Source organism: Vanellus vanellus (assembly GCF_965231255.1).
Source record: "Vanellus vanellus genome assembly, chromosome: 23".
Taxonomy (NCBI): Eukaryota; Metazoa; Chordata; class Aves; order Charadriiformes; family Charadriidae; genus Vanellus; species Vanellus vanellus.
This window is the reverse complement of record NC_138928.1, coordinates 5,525,010-5,540,711: the sequence shown is the minus strand read 5'-3', so window position 1 is coordinate 5,540,711 and position 15,702 is coordinate 5,525,010. Positions and strand designations below refer to the sequence as shown.

Genomic DNA, 15,702 nt, shown 5'->3' with positions numbered 1-15,702 from the left:
GAAACGAGAGGTGGCGGCTCAGGTCCGGGTGGGAAGCCGAAGCAGGACTTGAGTTTGGATTCAACAGCCCCGGCAGCTACGCTCTTCCCAGCCCGGGAGCTTTAATCGCCTTCGGACCTGCGGACCTGCCCAGTGCTTTGTGTCACTCCTTGTGCTGACCCCCCCCCTCTCCCTCCCCCCCACGCCACGGGACGGGCTCAGGTCGGGGGATTCAAATCAGCCGTCACCTGAGCAAAGTCAAACGAGACCCGGAGCGCTTCCGACGGTTAAACACCGCAATGACTGTGTTTGAATTCGGAAAGGGTAACAGTGAACTAAAAACCGGGGGATTTGGTCTCGCAACAAGTCTTCCCAAGAGAAGCTGCTTCAGCGAGTATCGATATGACTGTTTTGTCCTCACAGACTCTGCGGTTAATTCTGCCATCTAACTGGGAGGGAAGACGTGGGACGCTACTGTAACAGCCCAGAAAGCCCCGGGGGGAAATTAGCTGACACGTAGTAAAAGCAGGTTGAAAAATGTCCGCAATAAGTTTTCTCCAGTCTCATCGACAGAGAGTTCAGCATTCAGAAAGCAAAGGCACAGACAGACTCTAAGAACACATTTTGGAGGCGAGTACTGGCCGAGGCGGCGTGCGGCTCACTGTGCTGTGGGGATGCTCCACTCCCGTCCGCAGGGCTCTTCCCGGCCACGGAAATCCCAGCCGAATCCCAGACGAGAGCGCAAACCTCTACACCGTTAAACCGGCCATCCTCTACGAACAAGAGAGAAACGGTACAGGTTACGCCAAGGGTAAGCGAGGAGGTGGCAGAGCAGGGGACAGCAGAGCTCAGCCCAGCGTGGGGGACAGACGGACAGACAGACGCTCTGCGGCAGCAGCATCCAAGCAGCTCCGCAGAGCTGGTCTTTGTGACAGTAACCATCCGAGGATTTGCTGATTTACTCCTCCCCGGGCAAATAAGCTGCTTCACGTTTTGCGTCGTCCTTTAACCCCCCGCACAGCTCCGCACAAAGCGTTTCCCAGTCCCGCCCGAGCCCAGGCAAGCTCAGCGTTACTGGAGCGTCTCGCGGGACGGCAGGCAATAACGAAGCAGGCTGGTTACTTAGGGTGACTCGCTTTTATTTACCTTCTCCATAGGAAAGTACACTTCCAGGACAAACAAAAAAAAGCATTACAGTAAGCATCTTGCGCATGAACCACAATAAATACTTATACTTTGGATCAAACTCCTTGCATTGCCTCACCGGGGGTCCGACGGGCGACAGGAACGCGCTCAGGTCAGTACAAGCGAACTCCGTATTTACAGACGCGCAGCGACCCAAGGTATAACCCGAGAGCCCGGGTTTCCTACAGAGACACGGGCTCAGACCCCAGAGCCGGGCGCCCTCCAGCCGCGGCTCGGGCAGCGGCTCGGGGCACAGCCCGGGCTGTGGGAAGAGCTCCCGTCGCGCGGCGGTCGGTGCGCTTTGAGGCCGCCAACCCACACGTAAACCGAGACGGGCAATTTGCCCTGTTACCCAACCGGCACTGTTTTGCAATTAAAAAGAAATAAATGGCACGGATATCGAGCCAATTTGCTGACAATTAACAGTAGGCATCAACACTTAAAAGTCCGACAGTCAGGAAATCCAGACCCTACATATTTTCTATTTGCAATTAAAATAATAAAAAAAAAAAAATCTATAGAGCTTTCCCGACAATGACACTTAAATATAACCATCACCAGACAGAAGTGATCCGTTAACAGCTGCTCACACGCTGCTTTCTCAAGCAAAGCACCAATACTAAGAAGGTTTGTACTGGAATCGAGGGAGTTGGGGCGAGTTCCCTTCATTTACCTGCAAACCCTCCTCGGAAGTCTGTTTTTGTTTAAACATAGGGGAAAAAGAAACACTTGAAGTGCAGCGTTTGGAAAGTACTTTTGCAAAGCTGGCACGTACATTCATTTTCTGAACACACAGCTCCTTTCGGCTCAGAGTAAAGGCAAATGCAAAGGGGTGAGGCTTTGAGTTTTAGCCCATGGATAATTTTCCTCTGATTTGATTCTAAATTGGTATCACTCGGTATCAGAACAACGATTTATCAGATTGATCGCAAGCTCCCCCAGCTCAGGTTCTTTCTCCTTTTCCCCCCTCATCTTCGACATTAAGGCCTCTGAAGCCCAGGGAGAGGGGCAACTTCAGGAGAAAGGCGCCCTTTTGGCATTCCCAAGTCGGCCACCCCGGCACGGGAGATGCTCTACAGCGGTATCTGAGCCCGACGCTTTGTGCGCTTCCGCGGCTTTGGCAGGACCGTCGGCGAGAACACTCGGCAGCGTTATGAAAAACGCCGTCACAAACCAGAGAACGGGAGACAGAGGCACGCGACCGCAGGGTCGGCCCCACACCTTTGCGTCCCACGGCACGTGCGTAAATACGGGTGATGCAGACAGAGCGGTCGCCTTGAGAAAATGGTCGGAAAAGCCTCACTTCAAGGTCAAAGTGCAATTAAAAGTCAAAAAAAACCTGCCCATCCGAATGGCCGAGTGCACTCCAGCAGGGGTTTCTCAGGCCTGGAGGAGCGCTGCCGGGGCAGAGGGAGGAGCTGCGCCGCATCCCGCGTCGCGGTGGGACCGCCCTGCCGCAGCCGAAGGGGGCAGCTCCCCCCCCCCAACCTGAACCCTCTCTTAACACCCGACATCTGGAAACCGAACCAGCTACTGCTTCACAGCACCCCAGAGTGGTGGGGGCTGGAAGGGCCCTCTGGAGCCCCCCCAGTGCCACCCCCCGCCAGAGCAGGGGCACCTCCAGCAGTGGCACAGGACACCTCCAGGCGGGTTTGGGATGGCTCCAGAGGGGGAGACTCCCCCCTCTCTGGGCAGCTGTGCCAGTGCTCTGCCGCCCGCACAGGAGAGAAGTCCCTCCTCAGGGTGAGATGGAACTGCCCATGGTCACGTTTGTGCCCGTCACCCCTTGTCCTGTCACTGGGCACCACTGGAAAAGGACTGTTCCCACCCCCCGGCACCCGCCCTTGGAGGATTTATCAGCGTTGATAAGATCCCCCCTCAGTCTTCTCCTCTCCAGACTGAACAGCCCCACGGCCCTCAGCCTCTCCTGGTAAGAGAGACGCTCCGGTCCCCTCCTCATCTCCGCAGCCCTTTGCCGGACCCTCTCCAGCAGTTCCCTGTCCTTCCTGACCCAGGGAGCCCCGAACTGGCCACAGCGCTCCAGATGTGGCCTCCCCGGGGCACCACTGACAAAAGCCTGTTCCCATCCCCCCGGCACCCTCCCTTCACCTTCTGAGGGCCGAACCCGGCCCTCCCTTGGACGCCAGAGCGCCCGGAGCGCGGGGGTCTGCCCCAAGCCCCGGGGCGGAGGCGAGGAGGGAGCAGAGCTTTGCCGAGAGCAAGAGCAGGTCAGCAACGCCGCCGGCGGCGACCCGAAGCCTCCGAGGACACGGCTCTGAGCCCCCCCTTCGGCACCGCCGCCCCCGGCTGCTCCCCGCACCGCCCGCGCTGCCGCAGGGGGACACCACCCGGCGGTGGGTGGCAGCAGCCGGGGGCTGGGGGTCACCGCGGCGCACGGGGACGAGCACGGCACCGCACCGAGGATGCGGCACGGGACCGTCCCCCAGCCCCACGCGGGGACCCGCCGCGCAATACGGCTGGGCCCCCAGAATGGCAAAAAAAAAACTTTTACGAGACAAAAAAAAAAAAAAAGAACAAACAACCCATCAGCGTTGCGTGTACTGCATGAGGCGAAACACCCGATAAGCCAAGCGAGGGGTTGCAGCGGGGTCCGACGCGGCCGCCGGCAGAGCAGGGGTGCGGGGCCGGGCTGTGGGGCCGGCGGGAGCGGGGCGAAGCGAGGGCACCTCTGGCCTTTCTGCGCGGGGGGGCGGCAGCACGGTCCCATCCCAGCCCCTCACTCGGCGGCCGAGAGGGAAGCCGCCGTCTCGCGGGTGACGCTGGCTGACGGCTCCCTGGAGAGGGGGGACAGACAAGGACACGTTCTCCCCTCAGGGAGGGAGAAAGACAGTCCTGCTCCCTTCGCCCCCATTCAAAGATGCTGCCAAGGGGACGTGACGGTGAGGACTTGGTGACAACCGCCACCAACGCAGGTTTGTCCACCCCGCTGCTTCCCAAGCACGCGCTAAAGCCACCCAGTCCCTCGAGTCGCGGGGAACTGGGGCTGAGCGGCTCCGCTCCCATCCGGGCTGCGATCCACTGCCTCCTGCAAAGCCCCTGCGATACGGGTCGTCACCGTGCCCCGTCCCAGGCGGGGAGCAGACACAAGCGGGACCCGCTCAGTACAAGCGACGTGGCTCAGCCCGGCAGCGCCAGCACGGAGCACTCCTACGTCCTCATCCAGGGACGGAGTAAGCTCGGGGCGTCACACGCTTTTACGGGCAGCCAGCACAAGCACGATGCACCGGTAAGTCCAGCTGGAGCTGCGGCACCAGTGGGCTCAGCCCCGGTAACATATTCCTCCCCCACTGAGGTCCCCCTTAACGACAGGTTATTGTGCAGCAAGAGACTTCCTTCTGCACCGTGCGCTTGTCTTGCCCCAAAGTAGTTTCCATGCAACGATTAATCAAGAGAAGTCCTACTTACTAAGCCACAAGGGAGTACATGCAAGCGGCTTTCAGTGGTACTCACAGGCAAGCATTTCCCCCTTGAGGCTGCAAAGGAAAAAGAAACAGCACAGGAGAGCTCGTAGCGCATCTTAAAGGAGATGGAAAAGTAATAGTCAAAGCAGCAAAGCAACCGAGGAAAGAAGTGAAGCACCCCCCAGGATTTCGTGTCGGGGAGCTCAGGGCGGGCTTCCATCACAGCGGGAGCTGCTACACGGCACGGACACGGCGTGCTGCGGCGCACGGCCGCCTCCTCCGCTGCCGCTCGTCTCAAGGGCTCCGGTCAGGTGAGGGGACTCGGGGACAGCAGGACTCCCCCGCCCATGGAGCCCCAGCACCCAGGGCTTCCAAATGCGCCTCCGCCCCACAGCCGTCAGCACTTCGGCATTACCATTACGGAGGGTCCAACCGCAAACAGGCAGCGGTCGGGGTGGGGATCCCCGTCCCGGGGCTGCCCCGCTGGGGACACCCCCAAACCGAGACCTCGGGCAGTCTCAGGGTCCTCTCCAGCTCCAGAACCACTGTGGGCCAAACCCACCCCGACGCAAAGCCCCCACTGGTTCAGTTCCCACCAGAGCCGCGGGATTTGGGGATGTCTCAGCCTCACACCCTTCACCCAGCAACGTCCACCTGCGCCGCGTCGCCCCTTCTCTTTCTCTCTGGCCGCTTACTCTGCTAACAGGGAGGGGGGGAACAAGCACTTGGGCGCACTGAAGAGCCCGGGGAACATTCACCTCTAAAGTACCCAAGATTATTTTAATTTCAAACAGCTTTGGCTGTCTCTGCACCAGGAGCCCAGCCAAGACCTCCTCGAAGCCCCCCCGGCACCTCCTCGCCTGACGGGCAGCAGCGCGCAGCCCGCTCCGCCCAGAAGAACCCCTAATTTAGCAGAGAACCAATTTTAAATGAGCAAAGAAACAAACGGGGCTTTGCATCCAACACTGATGAGGACCTGCGTGTTTCTAAGCTAAAAGAAAAGCCAGGCACCAGAACCCACGGCACTCTGATTTGGGCACCCAAAGAGCCCAAACTTTGCTCAATGAGCCGCTGACGTCGGGATCTGCAGGGAAACGGGCACCCAAAAAAGTCACGGACGCAAAGACTTCCTACCCAGTCTCTCGGGGGGTAGAGCAACACTTGGCTGCAGTACGGAATTAGGACACAGAGGGTGTTTGTAACTCTTCCCCATCGGGTTTTTTTGCTGCAAACCAAGATGTTGCCCAGAATTATCCACCCTCCCAAAACCCTTCTGCACTGATGGAAACTCGCCCGCACGCAGCCTGATGCTTAAAGTCTCCGGCACCACAGTTCTAGTTAAACGGGGTGACTTTTGGGGGTGGGCGGTATTATTTTTTTTTTTTTTTTTTATGGGAGTCTAATCCAGAAAAATTTTCATGCGGGAACAGAGACGGTGACCAAGACCCAGGGAAGGCTCTGTGTCTCAGAGAGGACCACCGACGGCCGCGGGCGATGGCGGGGAGGGGGAGCGCAGGGAAGGTACCACCCGGACACCCACTTGCAGCTGCGGCCGGTCGGCCCCATCTCGGGCTTCCAGGGAGGGGAGAGGCCCCAGCGGGTCGAGAGGTTTGCTCCCAACGCTGTAATGTCGTGGGCGCTTTACCGTGTCCGCGCTGGCCCGCGGCGTAAAGCTGTTTCTTCTCATCCTGACAGGGGTTTGGCTGGCGGGAAGGTTGTTCTGATCCCAGACGGAGGGTATCGCAAGGAATGAAAAGGGGGAACCACAGTTTAAAACCACGTCGCACACCAGCGCGCACCTGCGGCATCCCCACCCGCGGGCACCCCAAGCTCCCGGGGTGAACTCCGTGGCAAAAAAACATTTGGCCCCGATAGTAAAAAAAATTAAATACAATTTTTTGGAAACTTCTGGCAGATACCCAGAGGGTACCCAACCCCGTCTGGGTCCTGCCTCCCCCCAAATCAGGGTCCCGGCACAGCCCCCCAAGACACGGTGGCATCAAAATGCCTTGAAAAGAGCAGCAGAGGGACGTGGCCCCATCCCAGAGCATCACCTGGGGGGTCACCCCGAGCTGGGGGTCACCCCCTCGTTCTCAGCCCTGGCTCGGGGCTGGGACCCTCCCTCCGGGCGGGGGGCGGAGGGGGTCTCACCACCGGCAGGCCGATTTCCAGCTCTTCTCTCTGAATTTGAAGCGCGGGGGTTTCCCCACCGCACCCGCCAAAATTCACAATACAAAACAGTTTTTAACGACCTGAAAATGGAGCCATTTGCTGATATTTCAATTTATAGACAATGACTGGATTGGGCTACACGGCCGGGGGGGAATTTCTCAGCAGGGGAATTTCCAACCGTCCCACATTTTGTTCCTGCTCCTGTTTAACTCCACCTGGCCACACTTCCAAACTAAATTACCATTTTCCAAGATGTCTTTGGGGTGTGCAGTGGAGCTGCTGGAGCCCCTCTGCTGGGAGGACAGGAGGGGAGAGGTGGGGGGGTCAGCCTGGAGAAGAGAAGGCTCCGGGGAGACCTCCGAGCCCCTTCCAGTGCCTAAAGGGGCTCCAGGAGAGCTGGGGAGGGACTCTGTACAAGGGCATGGAGTGATAGGAGGAGGGGAATGGCTTCAGACTGGAAGAGGAGAGATTTAGATCAGAGATTAGGAAGAAATTTTTCACTTTGAGGGTAGTAAGTCACTGGCGCAGGGTGCCCCGAGGAGCTGTGGCTGCCCCATCCCTGGAGGTGCTCAAGGCCGGGTTGGACGGGGCTGGGGGCAACCTGGGCTGGGGGGAGGTGGCCCTGTCCGGAGCAGGGGGGGTGGATCCAGTGGCCTTTAACGGTCCCCCTTCAACCCAAACCCTTCTGTGATTCAACAAACCCCACATCAGTCTGTGCAGCACGAGCACCAGTGGTGGGAAATGACCCACTCTGTCGGTTAATCTGGCTCAGAGTCCGCTGAAAAAGTCTGCTTTTTTAGCAGTTTTACTTCCCTTTTGGATTTTTTTTTTGCTTAGGTGGCTTTGTTTGTTTGTATTTGTTTTTTTTCTTTTTTTTTTTTCCTCCCTGCAATCATTTTAGAGGGAATAATAACAGTAACCAAATAGAAAACTTTCCCTTCTTTGTGTTTCTTCTCCCCCAAAGCAGCTGTCACCCAAATAAAGCAAAGAACAGCAGAAACAGCCTTCGACTTCTGAGTGGGCAGCGACGATTTCAACACGGGCAGCGCACAGAAGTCGCAAAGCGATAAATGCTCGACTGGAAACCACCAGAATGGGACCAGCCCCAAAAAGCTTCCCGAACATCCTCAGTTTAGCATTTTGCAGTCAGCTGGATTTAGCTCGGCAAACCCTCCGGCCACAGACGCAGGTTCCCAGTTTCTCCCTGACTTGTGTCTGGTCCCTCAGCACAGGGACTCCCAAATAACCGCATCCCAGCCAATCAGCCCAGAGCCTTTTATAAAATACGAGAACAGGCAGCTAAAAGCCAAAACGTACCAAAAGAACTTAAAATGCCACGTGCTTAGATTTGCCAGCAGCTAGGAAAGCTGAGAGTTGGTTCCTGCTCTTTAATTGGGGGAGTTAATTGCAGGCAATTGCTACGAAGGCATTCCCTGACTGATTAGTCCCTCTGCAAAAGAGCACCTGCGAAAGTTAACACCTGAAATAGCAGCAGCTCCCACAGATTTAGCACATAGTTACGTGCTGTGCTCAGCAAGGTGGATGGCCGCGGATGGAGGGATTTATTTGTTTCACAAACGAAGCCTGCGGCGTCTCCACTGCTGCTGCCAGCAGATGCCCAGCGCAAGGCAGCCAAATTGGACCCATCTCCTTCAGCTCTGATATCTACGAAGTTTTGGAACACCCCACTCTTGCCCTGCACTGAATACTTGCAAAAGGCACCTGAAATCTGCAGAGACAAGGGAAAAACCTCCCCCCACCCCCCTCCCAGCCACCAGCACCCAGAGCCCAGCCTGACCCCGTCTGCAGCTTCGGAAAGAGAAAGCTCATCCAGACAATGAGAAAAATTCCCTTTAAACATTTTGGCAAGTCTTTTCGAAATTATTGCAATTAATGCAAACGAGCATCAACAACAAATACTCCACTGAAAACTGAGAACGAGACCCGGGATTTAAAACGTACATCCTAAATTTGCCCGTTCTGCTTCCTGGAATAGCTCTGAAAGGTATCTCCCCCTGGCCTGGGAAGCACATGAATTCAGCCCACAGTTAATTCTGCTTTTGGGGATTACTTCTGAAGCAAGTCTTTCTCGTCACTGAAAGCAATTGGCCGTTTCGAGCAGGTATTTAAGAGTGTTTCAGTTTAGGTACTTCTTTCTGCAAAGGGAAGAAGCCGGAGCCGCGCAGCGAGACTTACTGAGTTCAGAGAGGGTTTGTCGCGGTGGGTGTTCACTGCCTCCACGTTCAGGGTAATCGTCTCCACTTTACAACCTTTGCCAAAATGAAAGAGAAGTTTATAGGAGGAAGGGTAGTTTATTAAATAACCAATTATTTCTTTTTAAAATATTGAAAACAGCATGAAAAGTGTGCAGGAATAAAGTTGTTATTTTTTTTATAAGAAACCAGCTCAAATAAATAGTTCACCCCGTTAACAGAATTTGACACTTTAACTACTTTTTGGCTTTGCCCTTCACTGCAGAAGTGCCGCCCTGTGTTATGGGGGCTACGGGGCTGTACAGAAAAGCCATTTTTAACTCCAAATCCAAGCTTGGAGGCACAAATGGGCTTCTTCATCAACCGGTGAAACCCACAATCGTCCTTCGGTTAAGAGAGGCCACGGGAGAGCAGCCCTGCACCCACACATCTCTCCCGCTGCCCCCCAACCCCTTCCCACTCTCCAGCACTGTATTTTAATGAACATTAAAAATATTTACAGCGAGTCCGGCGGCTGCCGCCCATGGACACGAACTTGCGCCAGCCTCGCGCACACTCACACAAACCAGGGGGAGAAGAAAAGACAACATTTACCGTAGGCAACGGGGGTGAGCTTGAGGATGGTGTGGAGGGGGCAGCGCAGGTAGGGCAGCTCGTCTAGGACAGAGACAGGCGTCACGGGGGCTTACGGCTGCGCCTCCCCTCTCTCCCCAGGCGTCGGGTGGGACACAGCAAATATTGGGACACCAACCCCACAAGCGCCCGGTGCCCAGGCTGGCGGTGCCGTAGCCCCCGCGGTGGGACAGGACCATCCCCACCATCCCCAGCGCACGGGGGCAGCCAGAGGGAACCCCGCCAGCAGCACGCGGCCGGGAAAGCACCGCAGTAACAGCCGCCGCGGACCCAAGCGAGCTGCATTTCTAACTTTCCCAAGAGTCCCACTAACTTTCCCAAGAGTCCCACTAACTTTCCCAAGAGTCCCACTAACTTTCCCAAGAGTCCCACTAACTTTCCCAAGAGTCCCACTAACTTTCCCAAGAGTCCCACTAACTTTCCCAAGAGTCCCACTAACTTTCCCAAGAGTCCCACTAAACTCCAGTACCGCTCACTGGAGTTTAATCAAGGAGCTTGCAGCAGACTGGAACGAGCTTCCAGGCCAGCACACCATGCAAGGGATCAGCATCTCAGCACTACTGCCAGCCCTCCACAGGCTACTGATGCACCAGAAAGCTTATTCTTTACATTAAAATATAGTCCCCTAGAGATGATGTAAATGCTACTGGTGGAAACAGCTCCACAAACAAGGGCTGAGCAGCAAACCAGCAGCGCACACAGCTACATTTCTCTTGCAAAGAGAGCTTCTTGCTAAGCTCCGTGCAGCGCTGAAATGCAACGGTTACAGTGCTTCAGGAACGTTTGCTTTTTTTTTTTTTTTTTTTCCTTTTTTAAGCAGCTCTTCCGTTGTGAAAAATCAAAACAGTAATTACAAGCCACCCTCCCACAAGGTCTGCAAAGGCAGCAGCGAGAGAAGCCAGCCCCTAACATCGTGCATTTATTTTTGTACCTGCACTCTTGTCAAGAAAATAAGCCAACAGGCACCTCATAACTGCCTGGTGGGAGATAACGAGGACGTTGCCTTGCCGTTCTAGCTCCATAATTACCGGCTCCAGGCGCTGGACCAAGTCCTGGTAGGACTGAAAAAACAAAACAGGAATTTTTCAAGGGGTTTTGTAAACAGAGGCTTAAAGCAGAAGTAGTAATTAACACAGCTTCATGTTCAGGAAAGCATCCGTTAAAATATCGAAATGCAGAAGTTAGGGATGATAGGGTAAATAAAGGAAAAAAAAGCAAACAGCAGAAGGTGAAATTTAATGTCAGCAACCCTCAGATTACAGGAGGAATCAGATTACTGGTAACTCTTAACGAGTGCAGTAAGAAAAACAAATAAAATAGTAAATTATACGTTTTTATCAAGGTTGGGAAGTAAAACCAGAAATGACTTCATACTACCCCCACGGTCGTTTTCTTTCCAAGATGGTTTTTCACAGTGACGAGTCAGGCCTCGGCCACACGAGCGGGATGCAGAAGCCCCTCTGTGTCAGAGGGGAGCACCGCCGCACCCGGCGAGTGACCCAGTTAACATGGTTGAAAGGCATCATTCGCGCACCCCCCGCAACGAAGGAAATCAGTAGACCTTTCCTCTAAGAGGAGGAATTGGGGATCCACGCGTTCTCCGTTTCTCATACAAACATCGGCAGAAAAAGTTAAAGTTCTTCAATGGTACACATGCACTAGTTTTACATATACTGTATCTTATTGTTATTTCTTAAGGGTCTTCACCTCTCCTCCAGGATAGCGATAAAGATATTTCTCCTGATCCCTCAAGGCAAACTCATCCGGGTACTTGGCTTCAATTTCTGCATAGGTCATTTCTTCGCACACCCCCTGAGGGAAGAAGAACGCGTTACACCACACTCCGTTTCAGCAGAGGTACAACGCTGCAAAACCAGCACGGGGCTGGGACCAGAAACCCCTTTATGTGACGAAAATTTTAGGTATCATAACTGAGACAGCATTCAGGCCCCGCACGCCCAGGGAGGTTTGCAAAGGATGGGTTTTATTTCAAACCCCGTGTTTGCCAGGGATGAAAAGGGGCGTTTATTTCCACAGCAACGGCCCTGCAATTCCTTTTGCCCGGAAGAATTAGAGTGGGAGCAGTAACCTTTGTCCACCCAGGGCGGTGTGACAAATGCCCGAGACGTTCAATGTCATTTTCTTTCTCCGCACCAGCGGGGTACGTCCGCAGCAAGGTCTACCGCCTCCAGGACTGTCAGCCCGTACCAAACCATCCTAAACCCCACGAGGATGGCTGGAGCACGCTACATACGGACGTGGCTCTCAACAAACGGGGAACAGCCAAGTTTATCGTGACGAGTTTGTTTTTAAACGTTATTTTCCACCGGGAAAAGCTAAAGGCTTCCATCAGCGTTTCACTCACAGCATCGATCTCGTTGAGAATCTTCCACTGCTCGTACGTGACCCCCAGGGACTCGGCCGTCTGGATCGTCCTTTTCAGCTGGCTCGTCCACACCTTCAGGTCAACGATTTCCTGCTCTTCGATGAACTTCTTCAGCGCCTGAGCAAACTGGAAGGAAAGCCGGGGGAGGTCAGGAGGGAGCAGGAGCCGCTGCCGCCGTTAAAAGCGCCGTTTCAAGGGCTGTGGCTGTCGCGGCAAGATCCAGCTGCGGGGCTGCCCCTCGCCGAGCCCGGCTCTGGCCCTGGTCACACAACACTCCACAAACACAGCAACCCGGCTGCTGCCAAACACGTACCTGCTTCCCGCGCGGTGACAGACCAGAATCCCCACCAATCTTGCCAACAAGATTATATTCACTCTCACCATGTCGGCAAAGGTAGATGGTACGCGGCTGGACATGAATGTTCATTAGGTAATAGACGATTTTACTCTGGATGTAATCTTGGACTCTGTTTACTAGGAACCGCTGTCCCACATTGATCACTTTAATGAAGGAAAGATCTCTGGAGTCAACATAAAATAAGAACACCCACACGACCGGTTTTAAAAATGAGGCATGAGCACCTGCGGGTGCAACCTAGCTATCTACCCTCTAGGAAAGGCATCAGCACTACCACTGGGTCGCTCCAGCAGAAGAAGAGCCCCTGAACCGCCGTGCTTAAACACTGAGCCGCATTACGCTGCCGTGCACTAGAGAAAAATCCTTGCAAAATCACTTGGGACCCGAGAACATCACCTTCACACGAGCAATTGCGCTTTTGGGGGAGCAGAGGCTGCCGCAGAGGCGTTGCAGCATCCCGAGCCAGAGAACGGCAGCGACAAAGCAACGCGGCTCGTGCGGGCAAGGACAAAACGCACCCCAGGGCTTTGCTTACTTGTCGTAGGCGTCGGGATCAAGAGGCTGGTAAGTGACCTTGTAGCACTCGATCCTCTTCAGGAAATCATCCATCACGTTCTCCCTGTTTCTCTCCGGGTAGTCGGGGCTGGAAACTTTCACCTCCTGATCAACAGACAGCGACGCTTTGTGAGCGTTAAGCAAACTCGACAGGGAGCAAAAGCAACACTGAATAACATTATTCTTCCCCTTTTTGAAACAAACAAGCATTGTTTAACACTGCCCTGTGGAAAAACCTGCTCCTGGAGAGGAAACAAAGGGCGGCTCTGAAGGCGCAGTAGTGCTTGGCCCCGCAACAGCCACAGCTGGCTCGCTGCTCGCTCTCCCCGCGAGCCGCCCGCCCTCCCTCCCTCCACAAGGAAACACGCTTCAAGGTCAAACATTTCTCAGCTTCATTTCATTTCCACCTTCTCACATAACTAACTGCATCTTCAGCTTTTATAAACCGGCAAACACCGGCTGCTTATATCCGAGATGAAATATAATAGCAGAGGCACCCGCAGTCATTGCCGTAAGCTACCGTAGCCGGTGACCTTGCACCGAGCACCCCCGCTCCCACGGTAAGCACTGCCAGCTGAGCCTGGAAAACGCGGCACGCACCAGGATATTGGCAGCGATGACTTCTGGATCGTCGCAGACAGACTCCACAAAAAACACCTACGAAGAAGGCAAGGAAGCACCTTTCAGAGTCAAGAACTCTACCCTGACCGACAAGTCAGAGCGCCTGCCCCAGGGAGCCGTAACGCCCGTGGTGCAGCAATCCCTACTGCACGTTAAATGCAGAAGCACTACCTTGAAAGCATTTTCTTTAGCAAAATTTAAAATCAGGTCCCGTCTTTCTCGAGTTGTGTTGGTCGCATCAAACACCTACCAGAAAATGAATAAGTAGCGATGAGCAAGTTTATCTCAGGCTTTTAAAACAGCCCCAAATCATTTGGGATTACAATCAGGTCCCCAAACGCCCTGGGCAGCACTGAACTACCCAGATGTAAAACCATGCTTAGTCCAGAAAAGTCTTACAGCTATTTGCCCGCACTCCTCCAAGAGATAAGCCTTCACGTCTTCTAGAGCCACTAAGGCACATCGTCTGCAGGAGAGAAATGGGTGTTATCAGAGGCAATGGGAAGCGTTCAGACGGCAAAGCTTCCGAGCCGCTGGGGAGAGATTTAAGTATCTGCCCATGGGGCACCCACCCCTGCACCTTTCCAGGAACCCCGGAGGCTTTGCAGAGATCAGAAGACATCTGTATCTACAACCTACTTCGTGTTTCCTTCATCGCCGGCGTTCTCACCACTGCTCTCTGTGCCAGCCCGAAGTCAATGACTAAACTCCCGCACACAGCCCCCCCGGCAGGGTCCCCACAGGGGCTGCGCGACCTCCTCCCCTGCTTTCACGGGCGTTAAATGCTATTTTGTGCTCCTCTGACGCGGAGCCTGCCAAGCCCTGAGACTAACCAGAGCCCCACGGGTGGGTTCAGCCCCCTGATGCCGACTTACTTGCGGATTTCCATGGCTTCCTTGTTATCGTGCCTGAAGAAGTCATAGGACTTGTAAGACTTCACCGCTTCCCGGCGATACACTCCTAAATTAAACACTTCACACACACAAAAGACGGGCGCGTGAGACCGACGGGCATCTCGCCGGCAGATCTCAGAGCGCTTTCGGCCAAGGGCAGAGCCCTCCCCGCGGTGGTTGCCCCCCCTCTCCCCCCACCTCACACCCACCTTTGGTGGGCACCCCAATCCAGTTGAGGTAGCGGGTGAGCTTTTTGGAGACGTAGGTCTTGCCGCGGGCGGGCAGGCCGATCATCACGATCAGCGTCGGGGAGTTGGTCATGTAGGACGCCCATGCTGCAAAGAAACCCCCGGCGGGAGCATCAGCGGCACCGGAGAGCGGCGGGGACAGGCGCCAGCCCCAGCCCAACGCCAAGGGCATCCATCACGGGCTCGTTGGCGTGTCCTCCCGGCTAATTACCCGCTGCCAGCGGCGGCTGGACCGCTCTGCCGTCTCCCGGGTGTTAGCTAATGAGGCGGATTAGCAGCAGCACGCCTGCTGCACCTAATGGGACTAATATATGTCTTTTAGCCTTAAAAATATTTACCGATCGGGCAGGAGCTGCCAAGGACATCAGGAAGATGTTTTTAACAAAACGGTCACGTCCTCTCGGCAACCAGCGGAGGCAAAGTCAGCCAGTGCCCGGGGAAAGGCCGGTTTTGGGGGAAAAGCAGCCCCGGGAGGGGGGTGATGACGGCATTCAGGAGGTACAAACACGAGGGGCTGGGGGTGCGCAGCACCGGGACGGGTACGGAGAGCGCGTCCCCGCGCGGGATGGAGACACGTTTTAAGGAAGACGCGCGCTTTTTTAAGCGGCACGAGCAGCGCTATCCGCCTAATTACTTTTTTTTTTTTTTTTTCTCTCTTAAATACATTAACCGCGCATCCCCCCACCTCCCCCTTCCCCCCGGGCCGGGGTTACTCACAGCACTTCTTCTCGCCGCCGCGCAGGGCCCCGCTCCTGCCCCGCCGGGGGCCGCCGTGCCGGGGCGCCGCCGACATGGCTGCGCGCCGCCGCGCCGCATATGCAAATCGCATGCAAATCGCGCCGCCGGTGAACGGCGCGACGTCACAGGCGCGGGCGCGCTCTGCTATGCAAATGAATCGGCCTCCGCCGCCGGTCCGGACGGCTCTCCGATTGGCCGCCGCCCGGCCAATGATGGGGCGCGGCGGGAGGTCTCGCGAGAGTGGGCGGGGACCGCGGACCGGAAGCGGAAGCGGCGGCCGGTCGATCGGTGGGGCGGCG

At 55.5% G+C, this 15,702-nt stretch overlaps 1 protein-coding gene across 1 annotated transcript; it reads right to left on the bottom strand.

Moving 5' to 3' along the window:
* Window positions 1-235: 235 nt before the first annotated feature.
* PFKFB2 (6-phosphofructo-2-kinase/fructose-2,6-biphosphatase 2) lies at window positions 236-15,469 on the bottom strand. The gene is made up of 14 exons (XM_082494521.1): window positions 15,383-15,469; window positions 14,627-14,752; window positions 14,400-14,496; window positions 13,924-13,990; window positions 13,696-13,770; window positions 13,504-13,560; window positions 12,884-13,008; window positions 12,304-12,511; window positions 11,970-12,116; window positions 11,312-11,416; window positions 10,536-10,665; window positions 9,566-9,628; window positions 8,955-9,028; window positions 236-752 (listed from the first exon to the last, which is right to left on the bottom strand). The coding sequence occupies exons 1-14, from the start codon at window positions 15,456-15,458 to the stop codon at window positions 729-731; spliced, it is 1,374 nt and encodes a 457-aa protein (XP_082350647.1). The 5' UTR covers window positions 15,459-15,469; the 3' UTR covers window positions 236-728.
* Window positions 15,470-15,702: the final 233 nt, after the last annotated feature.